Genomic DNA, 21,599 nt, shown 5'->3' with positions numbered 1-21,599 from the left:
CTGAGCAGATGACATGTAAGACAGGGCTGGACTGTTTATATTGTGCAAAACATTCAATGAAAGTCTGTGCGTGTCTCTGCATAAAGCAGAGTCTGGTCTGCTATCTGGTCGTGTGGATAATAGGGAGAGATTGAGTGCAGATTCAAGCTGGAGTGGTTTATTTAGAAATATATTTCATTCAGGAAACACAATCACTTGTTTTTAATATTGTCAATACAAAATCAAAGATTCAATCAATAAGTATTGTGGTTACAACATCACCAAGTTACTCAAACATGTAGTGCATCGAGTTTACAGTACACCTTTAGATATAAAAACATACACACAGTTTGTGATTATGAAACTCTTAGAAAATATAAATAATTTAGGCCAATAGACATGTGTTTTATTGAAGTGTGGGACCAAGGCTGGCTGAAGGCAGACGGAGCTGATGCTTTACTAGTAAACGGTTAAGGGATCCAATAGCGGGGATTTTGATTGTTCTTAGAAAACCATGTAAAATGCTTACATAATACCAGTAAGGCTCTAACTGCGAAGAGGCCGCTGAATGATTACACTGGTGACCGCAAGGGGTCTTCCTCTTTTGTAATTTTAGTAATTCCATCTTTCATTAGTTTTAGTTAATTAGTCAACATCTAAAACTCCTGTCATTTGAGTCTAGTTTTAGTCCATGTATTTTATTAACTTCATTATCACCATTATGCATTGTCTGATGCCAGATGTTTACATCAATTACTGGACAGATTCAAAACAAACCTATTGATTGAATTATTTTTAAATTTATTTGGAATCAAGTCACAAACAGCTATTGTAAACTTCACGGTCACAAATTAGGTTTTTTTTTTTTAAGTTTGAAGTCTCTCTTTACATTTTTTGTAATAAGAATAGAGTACAAGAGCTGTTATTAAAATGCAAATGTAATCCCAAAATTGCATTTTCATTTTCCATGTATGCATGTGTTATTTAGATAAAAATACAAATACAATCATGCTGTTTGTATTTTTATATTCCAGTACGCACATTTGCTGACAATATTAACATTTCAAATGGCTATTGGTTTAACATTTCATCTTCAAAGACTTCCCCCGCTGATACACAAAAGATTGCATGTTTACAGTGATATTAAAAGCATAAGCAGCATATTGTTAAGCTCTACTGTAGCCAAGCGTGAATTGCGCTTCATGCTGTAAGTGCATACCATGGCTTAGTTTAAGCCCAATACAGTAAACCAGTGATACACACGCTTGTGTACAATTGGGTTACAATCTGTTGCGCAGATTTCCACAGTTCTGCGCAGATCTGCAGAATCCCACCGATCCCATTGGTGGAGCATTGCAGATCTGTGCAGAACTGAGATTAGCAGTGCTACACCAACGCGATGACCGAGTCTAGGTATGCACGATTATGATTAGACCATGAAACAGCTCCCTGACCGGCCGCCTCGCAAAATACTGTACGTCCATTAGTCTTGAATTGAATTTTTGTTTAGTCACATTTTAGTCAACTAAAATTAGGAGATATTTATTTTTATTTTTAGTTTTTTTCCCCCACAGTATTTCGTCTCGTTATTGTCATAGTTATCGTCACTGAAAATAGGTCGTTGATGAATATTTTTCCCCAGGCCTGGGGAAAGGGCAGCTCAGTGACATCACAGCCCCTGAGCGTGACGAAAGATCTCAGCCGATTCTCACAGGAGCCACAACAACACGGGACTCCCTGAGGCAGACCTGCTCTCCCAGAGTTTCCAACTCGGAGGAATCCCTGACCTTTTTCATATCTTCAAAAATCACGCTTCAGTGAGAGTCTCCTCCTGCGATTCCTCCCTCTCATTTCAACCAGTGCATTTTTGTTTTTGTTTCAGTTGGTATTGTTTTCCACTATAAATGAGTTAAATGAGGCCTGTCCCGTAAACTGTCTCTGTGGTGAAGTTGGCACACAGGGCGGCAACCGCCTGTCCTCTCACTTCTCCGTGTGGTTTCCCATCTGTGCCGTGACGAGCGAGTGGTACACGCCCTGCTTGGCCAGGAGCTGCTGGTGGGTCCCCTGCTCGGCCAGCTTCCCGTCCTGGAACACGGCTATCCGGTCGGCGTTCTGGATGGTGGAGAGCCGGTGGGCCACGATGATACAGGTCCGGCCTTCCCTGGCTTTGTCCAGCGCCTCCTGCACGATCTGTTATGAGTGAAGAGAGAGACTAAGGTCATCCACAGTGACACAGCACACCTGTGTCCCACACGTCACCGCTCAAATCAACTGTTACCAAGTTCAGTTATGACAATTTTACTACCAAAAAAGGTACACTTGGCCAGCAGTGAACGGCTCAGACACACATGTTGCCTCACTGCGTTGCCAGGTGAGGGGTTTTGGAGGGGTCACACAATCGGCACCTTTTCGCTCTCGGTGTCCAATGCCGACGTGGCCTCGTCCAGCAGCAGGATCTTGGGGTTCCTGACAATGGCCCTGGCGATGGCCACACGCTGCTTCTGTCCCCCAGAGAGCTGAGTGCCCTTGTCTCCAGCCTGCGTCTCGTATTTCTGTGAAAACCGAAGCAGACAATCAGCTGGGTGCACAGGCGGCGCATCGCGTCCAAAACGCAGGTAAGTGGGCCACAACGCACCGTCTTACACTTTTACATGTGTTTGTTCAAATGCTGTTGGTCAGAGGTGTCCATACACGGTCCTGCAGAGCCCCTACCCAGTAAGTTCTCGGGCACCCTAAATCGCTAATTTCGACAGACTGGGAACACATGATCAATGAAGCAATTAACTTGTTTAGGGAATTCTGGTCATTGAGGGCTGAAAAGGGTAGTTCATTTTCTTTATACCAAATCTCTACAGGACTTCATTTCACAAACCACCTGCTTAATTGATCACAGTGAAATGGTTCCAGTTGTTAAGAAATTGCTAATTAAAGGTTACCTAGAAAACCTGTAGGATTGTGTTTGGGCAGTACTGCTGTTGATAATATTGTCAGTGGTATTTAATATTTTCAAGGACTTTCCTAGTGTGTATTTTACTCACTTGTGGAAAAGAAAAGCAGTGTATTTAAGGTACCCCCCAAATGGATCAATTTATCATAACCTGCTAAGCTGATCAGAATTAATTGATTCTTTATAACTGGAGACCCTGCTGGACTGGACCGTGTCTCTGCAGGAAAACGGACACTTATTCACAGCTCTATAGAGAAAGATGTGGCCCCCGGGGCCTCCACTCACTTGTGGCAGGCCCTCGATGAACGAGTGGATGTTGGCAGCCTTGGCGGCCTCCAGGATCTCCTCGCGCCCCACCGCCCGGCTGTTGTCCCCATACGCGATGTTCTCAGCCAGGCTGCAGTCGAACAGCACCGGCTCCTGCGACACGATGCCCATCTGCGCCCGCAGCCAGTGGATGTTCAGCTCCTTCACGTCGTGCTTATCCAGCATCTGAACGCAAGCACAGCAAAGCATTCACACGTCTGACGGTGCTGGGATGGACTCCGGGTGTAACTCAACACTAGCTGTACTACATCTATACCACACACATACTAGATATAATACGTCAGTATACATGTGTGTGTATATAATGTGTCTGTACATTTTAACTTATTTCTGTGCTTGTCCTTTGCTTTATTATTATTTTACTCACAGTGCTTTGTGAGTGTTTAAGTTCTATATCTCTCAGTTTCACAAGGGCGCTGATGTATAAATTATTCCAATCCTGACACTCAGATCAGGCACAGTGTTGCATGTGACCCCATACTGTGATTGAATAAAACCCACCACAGCACTTTCACCCACAGCGCCGACTTCCTGGGAGATAAAAGTGTTGTTTGCTGAATGTCGGCCTTTCAACCCCCCCGCTGTTGCTTAATCAAATCGATCATAAACATCTGGCCTTGACCAGCCCTGCTTATGTTTATGATTCATTGTCCCGAAATGTGAGGTAAGACATTAAGAAACGAGAGAATGAGATTAAAGATTAATTTAATGACACAATGTTTCATGTAGTTAATCTGTCTGTGATGGAATGAGGATTGATTTCAGTTAGTACTGTAGGTGAAAGAGTGCTGTCTTAATCTCCCTTTTTGTATTTTCTAAAGACGGTGAACACATTTTCCCAATTCGGCTGGCACACGCCTGTGCCCCTCTTGTTTGACATCGTGTATTCGTTGCTCTGTATAACTGCTGTCACACAGTTGTCCACTGGGTTAGGGTCACTGGGTATGGGTGCCAGCTGGCCAACACTCACCACTGTGCCGCCCAGGGGGTCATAGAACCTCTCCAGCAGCTGGATGGTGGTGCTCTTTCCACAGCCACTGCTGCCCACCAGCGCCAGCGTTTGCCCCTTCTGCACCTGCAGGCTGAGCCCCTGCAGCACCTGCACGTCAGGCCGCGACGGGTACCGGAAGAGCACGTCATCGAAGCATACGTTCCCCTCGAACATGTCCTGCAGCAACCAGAACACGGACATCATTTCACAAGAGTGCACCTCAACGCCTCACACAGGAACTTCCCACACGTCACAGAGTCACGTACCGGCTTCTCTCCCGCCTCGCTCTCATTGTCGATGGCCGGGACACGGTCCAGCAGCATGAACAGGTGAGCCGAGGACACCTTAGCCTTGGCGTAGTTGGGGGTGAAGGAGTTGGCCTCTCCCAGCGCCATCGCTCCGTACAGGATAGCCGAGACCACACTGTGAATGCAGGCGCAAACATTCAGCCACAGGTTTCCTTTTCAACTAGGCAAATCGGCAAACACACGACTCTACGAGATAATTTGAAATGATTATCCCCCAACCAATTTCAGATTCCTCCACAACAATCTTAATCCTGGTTGACCCCTCCAGTTTCTTGTAGCCCACTGAACCGGGGCCTCGGGCCAAAACCTCATTAGTAGACACTGAAGTCAGTTTCATCTCCCTAACTCACTCACTCCACAATCAAAGTTCAGTGAAAGCCAGGTTCCTGAACAGTTGCTTTACACAGAGAGTGGTGGGAGTCGGACAGACAGAGATTCTTTGAGAAAAGGGTCTGGATGAAACCCTGGGATCCATTCGTTAACTGTGTCCTGCTAAGCTGAGCTCTAGCTAAGGGCATGTGATCGTGACAGGGCTTGTTGTGGCTCACAGCTTACACAGAACTGTATACATGTAAACATGTATGCCTCGGTTCCACTGGCTTAAGCGTCGTGTCGTGCCATGTCGTCCTCTGACGCGTCCCAGAGCTTTTTTTGTCAAACCAGGCTGTTGTGAATCCGTCCCTCTGATGGGAGGAGCAGAGGGATTGTGGATTTGGTTTGTGTTTGTGTTTGTGTTAAAAACAGAGACAGAGATCAACACTACGAGCGACACAGCCTGACATGGAGAGGACTTTTGTGTCTATTTTATTCTTTGTGTTTTACATGATTGTAAACAGCGTAATAAATACACGTTTCTGTTCAGAGTTATTAGGAAGAGTTAAATGTGTATAGACAACATTATATTCAGGCAAGCATGTTCCCATAAGAATACGTTTCCATGTGCAACAATAAAATAAATAGCAAATATGTATTATTATTATCGTCATCATTTGTGCTAGTATATATGTATTTTAAACGGCACAGCGTGACTCCCTTAATTTATTACTCTTACTACAGATTTGTAACTGCAAACAATACTTTTTGCTGTATTATTTATAATGTACTTATCAGATGTCCTTATCCTGGGCAAGTTACAGATACACACGTTTCACGATTAATCATCCAGATACTATATAGCAGCTTTAATTGAACTGAAGTGCGCGTCTCAGTCATGGCATTTATGGACGCATTTATTAAACCAGTCCTTAATGTTTTAGAGGGAAACCCAGATCTGCTGTATTTATTTATTCATTCATTTATCTTGTAAATGGACAGGTTAACAACTGTCTCTGCGGATTGTCCTGCACACATTCATACACACAGCCTGAACACCGGCCAGCTGTTCATACAATATTAATACCATCAGCTGCTATGATCTGATTATTATCCTTCAGTTTATTGTTAACTAGTCAGGGCACCGCAGCTGTCCTGTGAAATCCAAGTGTTTAATACACTCGGATATTAACTGTAAGCAGTAAAACATTTCATTGTTTCTGTACGTGGATTTCACTCCATCTTTGAGATCGCACCGGCACTTGAGATTATATCTTCCGACACAATGTATCTGATCTCTTCCCTGTACAAGTCAAACACACACCTCCGCTGCTGATAGTGAATCATGTCCTCAGTGGGACGGACACTTACGAACACGTCCAGCACCAGCAAGTTAACTGGCACAAAACACAGCCGCATCCGGATGATCAGCCAGTGGAAACGGGGCATTAGAGAAATATGAATCTACAGCTCAAAACAGCAAAGCAGACACAGTGCAATGTTTTACTTTGCAGCAGCAGTTAGTTGTGTAGAGTCTGAGAACCTCTGACAGTTTTATTTTTCATGATTTGACTGAACTGTGCAGGACAGTGGCCATGCTAGTGCAGGTTATGATGATTTAGCTCAGTAATAGTAGCCGTGTTGCGTACCACACGTGTTCTTTAGTGCTAATGATTAACTGTCTCCATGGCAAAAGTCGAAACTTTGCTCCTAAGATTCAGCCTCAGAGACCCATAAAAAACATGAGAGCAGCGCTTGTCTAGGGCCTGTAGGACCGACTGCGGAAGTGTGCTGGAGAAACGTGACTCTAGTTTATTTAGGAACCCTTTCTGCAGAGTCATGCTTGTTTTATGATTTTATTGTACTTGAAGTCTGATGATTCATGCTGCATGACCTGATGTTACACAACTCATTTTGATTTCTGTGAGGATCTGTCAGGGCAAGACTCTTGGGTCCAGCAGCCAGTATGAAGCTTTTCTCTCGTTTAGCTTAATTTCAGAACAAAAGGAAACTTGTCATTAGTGCCATCATGGTGGTTTATATGGTTGTTGTTAGTAGTAAATTAAAATTATATCATAAGCCATTCCCCCATCAATACTCACAGAAAGACGTTTTCGAAAGTCATTTGGTTTTGTTCCACTAAGTAAGCACCGAAGCGGAAGCAGCCAGCGTACGCGAAGTACACGATGGCCTGGGAGAACGCGTACGTCAGTCCGAAGACATGGGCCTTTTTATGAGAATTCCTGGGGGAAAAATACAATAAAAAAAAAAAAAATCTGTTCTGATTCTGTTTAGAAAAGTCTTGTTATATTAAGCAGAACACAATCTTTTTATTATCAGTTATTTTGCTATAAAATACTAGTTTATACTTTCTGAATGACACACATACCTGTATGGCACCTCCAGATTTTCCTGGTAGAGAGCCTCGAACTTGCATTCCCTGGTTAGAGACACAACAGTCCGAATGTTGTCTACGGTTTCAGTGGCAATCTGTGCGAAAGAAAAATGTGGAAAGTTAGAATGTTAGAACATACGATGCAAATACAATCTCTGGGCATCAGGACGGATTGAAGCAAGGGGAGGACTGGGAAGAATGGGACTCAGTAGTAGTCACCAAATAAATAAATAACATCTTTCAAATGGAAATTGGGCTTCAAGGCATTCAAGACAGAAAACAAGAGACACTTCTTCACACAGAGAGGCGTCACAATCTGAACAAACTCCCCAGCGATGCGGCTGAAGAGACAATTTGGGAACATTTAAAAATAGACTGGATAGGATCTTTGGATCACTTAGTTATTAATGGACACCAAACGAGCACGATGGGGCAAATGGCCTCCTCTCGATTGGAAACTTTGTTCTTATGTTTTGTGTCAGGACTGCTGGGATGCGGGTCCAACTGGGTTATCGACCCCAAACTCACTACTTTCTCCTTCAGCCAATCAGACACCCTGGTAAAGGCCAGGCAGAGGGGGTGCATTTTGTTTTTCCAGATCAGCCGCACAAAATGCTCCTGCTCTCCATTCGCTGGTTTTACTTAAAAAGGCCAGCATTCTGATTTATTTATATTTAAAAAAAAAAAAAAATCTATCAATACTTTTTCCTCCCACCACAGTACACACTTATGGATCACCTGTGACCCTCCGCAGCCCTCGCCACACTGCCCAGCTCCCCCTGATGAAGAGCAAGCTGTCCAAATGCCTGCTCTAGCCCATCAGTGGGGGCTTACCTTCCCCGCGGCCTCCAGCTCCTTCTTGTCCTTGGAGGCGTGTCCTCCCAGCATCTTCATCTGGATGGCCCCGGCTATGGCCATGAGCGGCACGGTGGCGAGGACGAGGAGGGTGAGCTGCCAGCCGTAGATGAAGGCGATGATGATGGAAGTGCCCATGTTGGCGACATTCTGGGCCAGCGTCGCTATCCTCACGCCCGTCGCCTGCAGGGACACACACCAGATGGTTTGTGTTTGTTGTAGTGATAATGGATATGTATTCAGGTAGAACAGCTCCCATCACAAACGCTGCCAGTTTTAAATGCTGTTATTAATCAATTCTGAAGACATCTGTTGGCTTACATATTTTAATGGAGAGTTGAAAAACTCTGAGGCAACACAATTATGAGCTGGTGTCACTGCAAAGTGCAGCTTATTAAGACCTGCCATGACATTGTAGGACTTTGAATGTTCAAACGGTTTCCTTCCTGCCCAGTTACCCCCCTCCCTGTTAGTTTCCTCTTCAGGAAAACAGACAAGATATTGCCGAGGTCAAAGAGATTTCAATAAGCCCTATTGTATAAAAGTCTATGAATCCTGTACCAATTAACATGCATCGTCCTTGCCTTTGATTTGATTTTGATGCCAAAGCTTCCTCTCGTGGCGATTTATGATAAGCCAGATGTGTTACTAGATATGAGCTCATGGGCTGTACACTGAAAATCCCCCAAGAATTGATTCCCTATATGTGGACCGTTTCAGCAGGTGGACTGAGGCCCCAGACTTACGCCCTGTACTTGAGCCGCGTCCGTGGCCAGCCTGGTGGTCAGAGCTCCCACGCTGTTCTTAGGGTCATCAAACCAGCCCAGCTCCTGAGGAAGGGAAACCAGCAAACACATTTTATTTTAAATGCTCAAAAAAACAGTGGAGTGGAGAGTGGAGAGCAGCATGGTGAGGAGTGAATTCACACGCATACAGTAAATTGAGGAAGATGAGCTTCCTCAATTTACTGTATGCGTGTGAATTCACTCCTTAGTCAGTGTGTTTTCACCCAGTGAAGGGACTCGGCTTGCACGACAGAAACGTACTGTAATCTAATCCTGTGATCTAACGCATGTGTTTCTTCTTGTAATTCTCTCCCCCACCCAAACAGAGGAGAGAGAAGGGAGTGATGCTTTCATAACTGTTGTATATCAGTAGAGTACAGTGTATGTGTGTGTCTGTGTGTGTCTGGGGAAGGCAGTGACTTTGTCAAGCAGGGCTGGAGTCCAGAGCAGTGCCCTGCATTTACTCAGCATTGCTCTTTACTGGAGTGTGGTGGCAATTAAGATGTGTTAATGCCATCCTGCGCTCAGTTTCTCTCGGTGTTGCTGGAACGGTGCCGCCACTATAAGACCAGGAGCCACGGCGCCTCTGAATAAACCATGATGTCATCAGAACCGAGGGAAAGAGATCTGGGGTGATCTTATTACACAGCTGAGTGCCATCCTTTATTCATTATTTATGTTTTCTTAAAGGGAAACGTACGCCTCACAGTATCCATATTACTAGTTAATAAATAAAAGGAACGTACCAAAGTACAAGGTGCCAATTGATAAAGAGAGTGATAAAAACAGGAAGTAAGTGGAGCTATACCTGTCGCAGCATCGCTTTGAACGCTTTGAACCGCAGCCTCATGGTGAGGATTTCGCCGGCCTTCCCAAAACTGAATCCCTTCAGAGATAAAGCAAGACACACGGAGCAGCTGTCACACAACACTGCAGTGAGGAAAGGCATCTTCTCTGGTACATTATTAATGCAGGAAATATATATATGATGTCAAGCTGTTACAATTTTTAAATTTACAAACATTTTTAGAAATGTATCAGCCTTTTTTCTCAGCTTAGATTCTGGTACAGACAACAGGGCCCCCCCCGAGGATCTCAGTGTCATACCCCAGACACCAGAGTGGGGAGGCATTGGACATTTACCTGAAAAAACAAGGTGAAAAAGGAAATGGCTCCAATCAAAACAAACATCAAGGAGAAGAACGCAGATTGTTTTTCGACGATCGACGGGTCCGGTTCAGCAAAAACCTATAAGACAAAACACATATATATATACACCATCAGAAAACCCTAGACACATAGTTTGTATTTAATCCATCCTTTAGTGCTGTTATTTATTCTATGAATAAAATGAAAATTTGCCTTTTCTGCTACGCCATGGTGTGGTTTGCACCTCCAAGAAGAGGGCAGCATTAACGCAACGATTCTGATTGGCTGATGGCTGGTGCCCTGCTGTCTGAACTCACCCCAATGATTTTGGAAAAGACGATGGCGAACGCCGGCTGCAGGCCTCCGTTGATGATGGCGCAGAAGATCCCCAGCACGATGTAGGGCCACTCGGGCAGGTTGAGCTTGAGGACTTTCAGGAAGGACACTGGAGGGACCTTGTCATCCTGAGCAACACAAAACAACCAGCATTGTACTATACAATTTCACATTTCACACCTGCCAAGATTGTAACTGCACTCTTTTGAAGGAGCTTTTCCAGATCTGCAGGGGGACACGCACCCGGGGACACAAATGGAAATTGGGCTTCAAGGCATTCAAGACAGAAAACAGGAGACACTTCTTCACACAGAGAGGCGTCACAATCTGAACAAACTCCCCAGTGATGTGGCTGAAGAGACAATTTGGGAACATTTAAAAATAGACTGCATAGGATCCTTGGATCACTTAGTTATTAATGGACACCAAACGAGCACGACGGGGCGCATGGCCTCCTCTCGATTGGACACTCTCTTATGTTCTTATTATTGGGTTATGGATACAGTCATGGAGCACTTGATTACGCTTGCTCAGACACACTGGTCAGTGACACTTTAATATGACCTGCTCTGATCTTACCCCTCCACGGACACACAGTTTATAACTAACCCTGATTTTATTACATAACTAACAACAAGCATGCCAACAAAAGACAAGAGTCAGTCCGGGGTAGGCACTGTGATGACAAACAGACAGGACTCACGGGCTCAGCCTCCTCCTTGTCCACCTTGTCTGGCTCGGTGTCTGTGCCTTTGGACGCCTGCTTGGTTGACTTTCTTCTGACCAGATTAGATTCAGTCCGTCCAACCGCCCAGCCGCTTTTCTCCTCCGGCTCCATCTCTGTTGTGTCTCCATTCTCCTCAGTGCTCTTAAATGACTAAAGGGACATCGAGTCAAGTGTTTTAATACAGTGACAAAACCAGCAGCAGTTCAGATGGGGTCCTGGGTGTCGACGGGTGCCCCGCCAAGCCCTGCAGTTCACACAGCGCCTGTTCTGTTCCCACTGCCACTGGTGCACTGGTGAACTGCACGTTCCTCCACTACCTGAGCCAGCTGTAAACATAATTCATCCACCTACTGTTAAAATACTACAGTAGCAGCAGCTGTTATTTCAGTCAGTGTCAAGCTCACACTAATATCTATCTTCAACACCATCTCTCTATGGCTTAGTCCGAGACCCCCTGCCCTTGCCTGCATGGTGACGAGAGAATGGTAGACCCCCTTCCTGGCCATCAGCTCGCTGTGCGTGCCCTGCTCAGCCACCACTCCGTTCTCGAACCCGGCAATGATGTCCGCGTTGCGAATGGTTGACAGGCGGTGGGCAACAATGATGGTGGTCCGTCCCTGTCTCACCTGCACAGGATTGACACGTGAATGAATAAACCAATACATACATTGTGTATTTAGTCTATGCTCTGGTGGGGTATGTGAGGACTGTGTGCGGACCACCAGACACCAATGGCACTCAGTACCCCCACACTCTGCAGCAGGGTTTTTATTTCTCGGAAGCCTCGGAGTTCCTGTGCAAGACAAGGAGCCTCCTGCTCTAAGTGTCCTCCTGCGTGTTACTGCACAGCAGTGTTGAGACTGGGAGACAAGAGAGCCTCAATACCTTGTCCAGTGCTGCCTGCACTATCTTCTCGCTCTCTGCGTCCAGGGCCGATGTGGCTTCATCCAGGAGGAGGATCTTGGGATTGCGGACGAGGGCTCGGGCGATGGCGATCCTCTGCTTCTGCCCTCCGCTCAGCTGCGTGCCTCGGTCGCCCACCAGGGTTTCGAATTTCTGTGTGGGAAAGAGCAGGGTTGTGTTTTTATTCACCCCGGGGGTTAAATAGGATTTAAAGCAAAGGGCAGATTTTTCCTTCAGGTTTAGCATCAACTGCTTCCATTGCATATTTGTGTTGCCAGTTTATTAAGTAACACATTTATGGGAGTCATTCTGGTAATGGACAACAAGTTTTGACTTATTTTTAGAGAGACATATATTATGAAAATCATATACAGCTCTGGAAAAAATTAGAGACCACTGCAAAGTTATCAGTTTCTCTGGTTTTACTATTTATAGGCATGTGTTTGAGTAAAATGAACATTTTTGTTTTATTGTATAAACTACTGACAACATTTCTCCCAAATTTCAAATAAAAATATGAATGGAATGGAAGGACTGCCATACATGTAGAGATGCTGATTTAAGACAAAAGTGCAGTGGTCTCTTATTTTTTTGCCAGAGCTGTATAGTCATGTTTTACTTTCACCGGACATCCTCTCACTGGATTCTAAAACTAGATTTTCAAATCCTGCTGAAGCAAAACATTCCCGTTTGCTCCTGAAGATATCCGGACATAGTCTTCTAAAACCATGAAAACGGGTCTCGGTTCTTCTCTCCCTTTTACAGAAAGCCGTCCTTACGTCGGGCAGGTCCATAATGAAGCTATAGGCATTGGCCTCCTTGGTGGCCATCTCGATCTCCTCCTGCGTGACGTCCTCCCGGCCGTAGCGGATGTTCTCTGCGATGGTGGTGGCGAAGAGGACCGGCTCCTGACTCACGACCCCGATTAACTCCCTCAGGCAGCGCAGGTTCAGGGAGCGGATATCGTGCCCATCAATACTGATCTATTGACAGACAGAGGGACAGCCTTATTATTCAGCATAAACCCTCACTCAGACACAAGGTGTTATTTCACTGCTAGTGCCAAAAACCTCTGTAGGACCTCAGGGTCTTGGATCAAGCTCACTCAATTTGAACTCCATTCATCTCCGAGTTGTGGAATTCACAAACCGGCGCAGCAGCGCTTTCCCGCCGCCTGCCCTATAACCTAGTGACCATGTTTACTAGTCAAGTATCTCTGTAATTTGGCACTTTTCCATGGTTTTACTATGTACTTTGCAGTTTCCTAGGGTTCATATCAAGGTGTGCCATGACTCCACTTTGCTTTCCTACACTTTCCTTTGATTTTATCAGGGCATTTCATTGCGATGGACAGATTTGTGTGACAACTCACCAGCCCCTCCTCGGGGTCATAGAACCTCTGCAGGAGCTGCACCGTGGTGCTCTTCCCACAACCGCTGCTGCCCACCAGAGCGATGGTCTGCCCACTGCTCACCCTCAGACTCAGGCCGCACAGGATCTGGAACCGACCAATGAGGAACACGTCTCAGATCACAAGGTACAGGTCAATATAGCTCCTTCCCCCTTACCTGAGTGTCATCTTAGCCCTTGACCTCATTGTGTTACAGTAGTTTAAGTCCTCAGACTCCAGGAACCCTCACAAGGATGACTAAGGTGATTTTTAACTGCAGCTGTTTTGGCTACAGGCGTCTCTTTAAACATTCAGGAAGAACAATTCAGTGAGGGCAGTTCGGGGCACAGGAGTCAACCCCCCCCACCTCCTCAATGTCCTGCCCTCAATACAGCAAGATGTTTCCTCTGGGTGGAGGTTTGACATTCTGACATCAGATACAATCAGGGAAAAGCTGGGGGTGGAATAAGTTCACACTCACTTTAACATCTGGCCTGGAGGGGTATGTAAAGTGGATGTTGTGGAACTCAATATTGCCCTTAATGATGTCCGGTTTATGGCCTGAATCTGAAAAGCTGTCAATTTTTGGTTGCTGAAGAGAAAAAAAGACAAATTTACTTAAATAATTGATTAATAGCTGTTGCAATGCACATGAAAGCCAAGCCAAGGAAGAAACACCCAAACTGAAAGGGGTCTGTGGTCCAACACACCGTGCTTCATTGTGAGTAACAGTGTGCGGACACCAAGGAAACCAATACCTACAGCCCAACAACAGAGCCAACTCTTAACACTGTAGTAGTGCGTATGTCCTGAGCCTAATGTTCAAATCACACCTCCACTAGCAGCTCCCATTACAGCCCACGCTGTGACGTGCAGAAACAATACTAGAGCTGCGGCAGTGAACTGACGGATACGAGATTGAAGCTCAGACTGGTTCAGACAAGGTCCCCTTTTTTCTTAAGCCAAAAAATGTAGGAACAATTAAAAGGAAACACTTTTTACTTGACTTGGAGGTTTATTTTTGAGTGTTTGATCCTCAGATGTACGTTTCTTCTGTTTGTTTGGTTAACTTCAGTCTAATAAAAGACCATTTGTGTGCGACGCTTCCCAAACCGCCTCACCCTGCCAGAGACAAAGCGCCAGACTGAAGAGCCGGGCAGCAGCCCACCAGAAACCGCGGTAAACAGGACGCCCACCAGCAGCTCTTAGGACCATGTTACGTGTCAGATAGTACTTCAAAGGGGAAAAGGACTCAATCTTTTAACGAGGGGACTTCGGATAAATACTCAAGATCCTGAAAGGAATTCAAAAAGTCAACCCAACAGACTTTCTCTGCATTGAAACAGTGAAACAGACAAGAGGCCTCGACAGTACACAGGGGATCTGCTCTCCACAGTGGGTTATGGGAGTTTCTCAATCTATAACGCTGTTTCTTTTGCTATAACACTATTTCTTGTACTATAGCGCTGTTTCTCATAGTGCCTGGGATCAATGTTAACCATAGGCAGCTGCCGAGACAGAGCAGTCGCGTCAACTCGTCTAAAACTCTGCCAGAACTTAAAGGCCCATCGGTGCTGTTTAAGGGGACACATGCTGCTAACACTGGGTAGAGCGACTGTTGGTCACTAGGACCCTGCAGACTTTCATAAGACTGCTTATCTTGCAGGTCATCATCAGATAGATGCGATCATCAGGAAAATATGATATGAAGTTAAACATTAACAAATGCAGCAGCTGTGTAGGTGTTAAAAGTGCGGAGAGGGGCGATAATACAGCTCTGGAAAAAAACAAATGTTTCTTAAATCAGCATCTCTACATGTATGGCAGTCATTCCATTCATAGTAGTCAGTAGTTTATAGAATAAAACACAATTTTTCATTTTACCCAAACACATACCTATAAACAGAAAACCAGAGAAACTGCTAATTTTGCAGTGGTCTCTTAATTTTTTCCAGAGCTGTATATATATAATACGATGAAAGTAAAAGGAAGGTGCTTACGCTGTCGATGATGCTGAAGACCTTATGAGCGGCTCCCCGAGCACTTGAAAAAGACTGGATATTGGGCGATGTCTGTCCCAGGGCAAAGGCGCCGATGATAACGGCAAAGAAAATCTGGAATAGAATCAAGATCAGATTATTGGCACCATCGAGATGAGGCTCTTGAGAAGTTTTATTACCATTAAACGTTCAATTTCAGTTTTATTCAAAAGGTAAAGTATAAATCTTTCTGTGAAGCCATCATGTGCCATCAGCCATCAGACGACCCCACTGTGAAGATGAAGAAAATGCAGATATACCCTCAACCCACATGTGACTGGGAAATCCAGAGGACAACAGAACAGACAAAACTAAGAGAAAAAAAACCCACTCACCGTGAGCACCTTCCCGATGGTGTACTCTCCCGTGAGGATCAGCGTGCTGCCGTACCAGAAGGCCAGCGCGTAGGACAGGTAGATCATCATGAAGGTGAAGCCCATGGCGATGTTTGCTGTCATTGCCTTCTTCACCCCCACGTTCTTGGCATCCACTAAGTTTTTGTGATATCTGTGTGATTATCAAAAAAGGAATACAATTAAACAAAACAGAAAGAAAAGTTTGTCGCAAAGCAGTTTTTGCAGCCTCATTCAGGGTCATTTTATAGACCTTCACAGAAACCTATCTGTAGGACGGATCACTGCACTTTCCACAGGTTTGAAAATATTTCTTGTGAAAACTGTATGGGCGTCTAACTTATTAATTAATAATAATAGTTATTACACAGACCCATTTTCCAAAGCTGTGGTAAAATACGAAGCCTCGGTTAGACCCACCTCTGTAACTCTTTCTTCTGTCCATCGAAGGCTATTACGGTCCGGATGGCGGACAGCACCTCCTCTGCCACGGCACCAGCTTTGGCGTAGGCCGTCTGCTCTTTCGACGTGAACGTTGTCATGACCTGCAAGCACAGTTTGGTCTGGATCAGCCTTGAAGCCTCAGGTAACCCCGATGGCATTTATTGCAGCCGCATCGACTGAACACATCAATAGAAAACACCCTCATTTCCGTCTGCTTTTTTTTTTTTGTTCAGTTTTTACATTTTCTTGTCTTGTTTTCAGACAATTAGCATTAATTGTGTGATGTAAACGTAGGAGTTGGAATGAGATCACAGGTATGACCACCATTGCCTCCTACGAGGGAGACATCTGATGGGGACACTGTGGGACGAGGCAGAGATTTAGGAGTTGCTGTTACACTGAAACGTATCAGCACGTAGATGAATCATGGCGGTTTGGAGAAAGCCTGCTAACGAAGCCAGGCTCTGAGCGGGCGGAGCAGTGTCTGTGTCTTACCGCCGCGCTCGTTTACAGTCCCGTTAATGAGTAACACCCACCTTGGAGAACAGTGCCGCCGATATCCCCAGCAGAGGACTGATCGCCAGTATGACCAGAGTCAACTTCCATCCGGTAGCAAAGCCAACCACAAACCCTGCCACAAACATGGAGAGCGACTGGATGAGCATTGCCAGCTTGTCGCCGATTCCTTCATTGATCTTGTGGATGTCGCTGGGGAGAAACACGCAGACATTTTAACTCAGAGAATCAAACAGAATCATGCCACCTGCCCTTGTGATCAATTTGTTCTTGGGTTATAAGGCTAATGAAGTCCCCATATTCATTTGTAATTGACCTCCTATTTCACACTGATTTTCTGCAGCATTATTTGACATTTAATAACAGAACTCCCACCCCAACCCCCACATACACACACTATGACAAAAGGTGAATATGTGTTTTAGTGAAAGACACATTTAAAGCATTCCACTCAATCTATAAAGAAAGCACACAGCTCTGCCCCACAGCGGAGGTGAGGTGGGGAAAGAGAGGAAAGAAAGGCACTTACTCAGTCAGCCGCGTGTTCAGCTCTCCCGTCTCATTGAGGTCGAACCAGCCGATCTCCTGGCGCACGATTGCGTGAAAAAACATCTTCCGCAACCTCTTGACCTGTCGCCCAGCCGCTATGGTCCAACACGCCACCTGCACGTACGCCGCCAGGAAGACACCGGCTCCCATGGCCGAGTATGAGATGGCGTGCCTGACGGGAGACAAGAGACAAGACCAGGACAAGTTTCACACCCCATAAACATCTGCAGGACCCTGGACAACCCACTGCAGTACAGGGAGGCGTGGGGACTTCAGGGCAAGGCATGGAGAGGTACAGGCCCTCTTCCACCACACTTAACTAAATTAACTAAACTAAATGTAACTAAACATAAACAATTAAGCATTTAGTTTTCTGAAGGTAATTATAATTGTGAATGTTTACTAGACACTTCCCTATGACTGTAAAAGGTTTGTGAAAATGGGCCAGAGGATAATGAACTAACAGACATCCATGGAGACCCAGGCAAAATCATCTAAACTGCTCACAAATGGAGAGAGAGATAGAGATAGAGAGAGAGAGAGAGAGAGAGAGAGAGAGAGAGAGAGAGAGAGAATATTCCTCTGATGGACAAAGTCTCCACTATGTGCTTTGAAGTAGGACTTGTGAGTTTTGGTTTGGTTGGAGCCAAGTTTATTTTTTTAAAGGAGTTATAGACATGTAGACAAGGTGGATGTATGCATAGGGAACGCAACACAAATCTCTGAATTGTAGAACACACATTTTAAATGATAACGTTCAGATTTCTCCTCAACAGAACAGAAATTCTAAAGTCGAATATTGTGTGAAAGAGCAGGACAGTTCCTCGGTCTGGGTTGTTCAGATAGTCTCGGTACCTTGTCATCTGTTCTCCCAGAGTTTCATTACATTGTAAGAAGGAAGCATTGCCTGGAATTGAGAAACAAAACAAAAAAACATAGATGTAATAAATTAAAAAGAGATAAAAGTGGGATCAGGCTACTTCAAATAAGACGCACATGTTCCATGGATATTGAGTTGAAGACATTCTGTTCCAATATTCCAGTAGATCAAGTTTCCAAGACCACATCTGACAAGAAGTGCATGAAAAGAAATTTGTCTGTGCTCATGTGTAACGCTGGCCGAGTTGTGACCTTCCCCTCATCGACACCACAGAGCTCACTAGAGGACTGAGGCAGGCGTGAGTTTTGTGTCTGATCTGTGGTTGAGGCCGCTGTGGTTGTTGTATCCATTGTCTATGGTCTAATATATCGTGTGACAGAGGGTCATGTGATGATTGTTTCTCGTGTTGTATAAACAGAACCGTTCTGGTTTGTCTGATATGTTGGCCTTACCTGTGATGTTCGTCATTCCGTGGCACACGAAGTTGTCTGTCATTTCTCCAAACACAATGACCATGGCGGGCAGCATGGCCCCATTGCCCATGGCCATCACTGTGCCCAACACCATCAGCAAGATGTCCAACCCATCTGCAAAGCGAAACTAAACACACAAACGCACACACAGCTGTCAACTCTCCACAGACTTGTCCCTTCCTCCTGGAGCAACTCTACGTATATAATTATAATTTGTCACACGCTGTTCCCACATTTCAAACCAATGTTATTAGCATCAAAATGTGTAAACCTCAGTGCAGTACTGTGGAGGGGGTACAATTTTGTCATATGAAAAATATAAGGATTACACATTTCTCTCTCTCAATTACTGTGAATAATAATAACACTATGTAACACAATTTTTGTTCCTGGGTAGTAAGTGTTATTTCCTAATTTCTTATGCCTCAAAAGTATAGAAAATTGCTATTATTCCCCACAAACTTTGCTTTTGTGACCAGGACAGTGATATTTTGAAATTTACCTATTTCTATTGAGAAAACAGGCGAATTTGTGTCTTTTCGTTCACATAGTCAGAAAAGTCAGAAAAAAACAACCTATGAATCCAAATTAAGATGTATTTATACTAAAGTAATACAAAAATTACTACAAAAGATTTAGAAGTGAGTAGTTTTTCGAGATTTACGATTAATCATAATCATATGGGTTTTTTTTCAGACTTTATGTGAACAAAAAGACATTTCAAAATATCACTGTCTTGGTCATAAAAGCAACGATTGTGGGGAATAATGGCCATTTTCTATACTTTTGAGGCATAAGCAATTAGGAAATAACACTTACTACCCAGGAACAAAAAAAAAAAAATGTGTTACACGGTGTAAGTGCAGACAATATGTGAAGTCATAGTTAAGAGCAAAGGGGAAAGGGACAGGGGAAGTCAAAATAAACAACATGAGTAGCAATGTCAAAGCAAGCAGTGTGATGAAAATGTTGTATAAGTGCAATTTTACAGGAGAGCGGAGACACGTGTTTGATCTACATTTTACCCTGAGATCTTTGGTTGTGGACAAAACTTCTGAAATGGAATCCTGACACTGAATTCCAGAATGTCCAGAAGTTCCAGAATATCCAGAAGTTCTAGGAAACATGTTTTCTGTGAAAGCATGCACTGGGACAGTGCAGTTCACACCTGACCTGAACACGTTCATTAAACGTGAACCAGGGGCCATCTGCATTTTACAGACAGTATTGGATGAAGGCCACAATACAACACACATGGTCACAATACCAACAGGACGAAGCGAGGGTAGCTGCCCTCATAGTCTGCAGAGCCACACACAACACAATGTCACAGCTTCCCTAAACAACTGTAGACTGCTGCTACACTACTGTTATAACAATGTTTGGATAATCATTGTTTCCCCTTCCAAGCTGCTATATATATGTGCACGGCAGGGTAAGCATAGGGGCATCTATCAAGAAATAATAAAAACAATGACAGACCAGAGAAAATAACGTCACAAAGTCACCCAATTCAGCACTAGAATGGAATAGATGCCGTAATGCGAATCACCTCCACTGTACGTCTGCTGTACTATGCACCGTGTCCTGATATGTCCGTTGTGAAGAGCGCTATATCAAATTAACATCGATTTATTCAATACATCTCACGTCTTAATTGACGAATTCGTCTCCACATTTAGCGGAGGAGAAAGAAGGAAAATGACATGCTTACCAGAGCAAAGGGGCCGACGACCTTCATCTTGGGTGCTTTCTCTTTCTCTGGGTTTTTGCTGCACAAAATAAGTTTACCAGCATATTAAAGTTCAACTTAAACAATCGGAATAATTTAATCATATCAGCAAGGAAACTGTGTCGTTTCAGGGAACCATGGTACCCCTATACTACACTGCTATTTAACAAGCATTGAATGTATTCATATTGTGTAGAATGTCTTGGAAAATCAAATACAGACTATAAATAAAATGACATCCATTACATGTAATTCGTGTCTCCGATAACTTAATCGCTCTGTTCAACATTTAACACACACACACACTTGGTCTTTTGTGAAACCAAACGCAACAGTATGTACCCAATGTCTCCATTCGCCTCCTGGTCTTGTTTCTGGCCGACGCCGGGGCTCGTCGTGTCTTTGGCCGCGTCTCTCATGCTGACCTGCGGGCAGTGGCGCACACCCGTGCCGGGGAAGAGCGGGGCGCTCTGGCGGGTGTCTGGGCTGTGATGTACCGGAGCGCGTTTTCCCTTATGGACGGTCACCGAGGCTCTATAATATTGAGTAATGTGTATTGAGTAACTTCCAGACAAGATGCGCCTGCTCTCTGAAGACACGGGTCAGTGTGAAACACATCCCACAGCACTGGGGAGTTTGTACAAGGAGCTGTAATAGTAACACAGTAATGGCTATACAATTGGGAATATACAGAAGTGGTCAAAACAGTTAAACTGGGTGTATTTGAACTGCAGTCCATTATTCCCCTTGTTCTCCGCTATAATCGATTGCTGTGATTCAGCGTTTTTGGTCCATTTACGGTTTATTTCCCTTTTTAAATAGCCTAGGCTCTGGAGATGGTATAACGGTGAAGGGACAAAAGTAGTTTACCTGTCACTCCGGGGGCTGTTGCTGTGTGGTTTTTCTGGGCTGAACAGGACAGTACTGGGGTCTCAGCCCGGCTCGGTGCCTCTCCGCGGCGGGACGTGCTCCTCCTGGGCTGGGACGGGGGTCTGGTGCCCTGTTATATCACCGCCCGGCCGCCCGTCACAGACAGCAACACGCCGGATCCGGCTCTTCCCACCGTGACGCGCCTCCCTGGGGACGATCAGGGTGCAGCGCTTTATTGCGGGTTATTAGCATTTACTACTGTAACATATATGTACTTTAACCTATATGTACCTATAAACCGTTTAACAAAAGCCAGAGCGCAAACATATGGGCTACCTA

The 21,599-nt window shown here is 44.8% G+C and overlaps 1 protein-coding gene across 1 annotated transcript; it reads right to left on the bottom strand.

Moving 5' to 3' along the window:
- Positions 1–135: 135 nt before the first annotated feature.
- Positions 136–21,421, bottom strand: abcb4 (ATP-binding cassette, sub-family B (MDR/TAP), member 4). Its single transcript, XM_066715420.1, has 28 exons — positions 21,261–21,421; positions 20,733–20,924; positions 20,373–20,430; positions 18,638–18,785; positions 18,161–18,212; positions 17,286–17,477; positions 16,777–16,948; positions 16,217–16,341; positions 15,779–15,950; positions 15,405–15,518; positions 13,886–13,996; positions 13,387–13,512; positions 12,794–12,997; positions 11,997–12,167; positions 11,576–11,737; positions 11,088–11,261; positions 10,366–10,512; positions 10,043–10,147; positions 9,708–9,785; positions 8,861–8,944; positions 8,094–8,297; positions 7,254–7,354; positions 6,967–7,107; positions 4,511–4,667; positions 4,224–4,421; positions 3,212–3,418; positions 2,385–2,531; positions 136–2,169 (listed from the first exon to the last, which is right to left on the bottom strand). The coding sequence occupies exons 2-28, from the start codon at positions 20,807–20,809 to the stop codon at positions 1,960–1,962; spliced, it is 3,837 nt and encodes a 1,278-aa protein (XP_066571517.1). The 5' UTR covers positions 20,810–20,924; positions 21,261–21,421; the 3' UTR covers positions 136–1,959.
- Between the last annotated feature and the right edge of the window lie 178 nt (positions 21,422–21,599).

Source organism: Amia ocellicauda, chromosome 10 (genome assembly GCF_036373705.1).
Source record: "Amia ocellicauda isolate fAmiCal2 chromosome 10, fAmiCal2.hap1, whole genome shotgun sequence".
Classification (NCBI taxonomy): Eukaryota; Metazoa; Chordata; class Actinopteri; order Amiiformes; family Amiidae; genus Amia; species Amia ocellicauda.
Note: the sequence above shows the minus strand (reverse complement) of the source record. Positions and strands in the feature narration are given on the sequence as shown.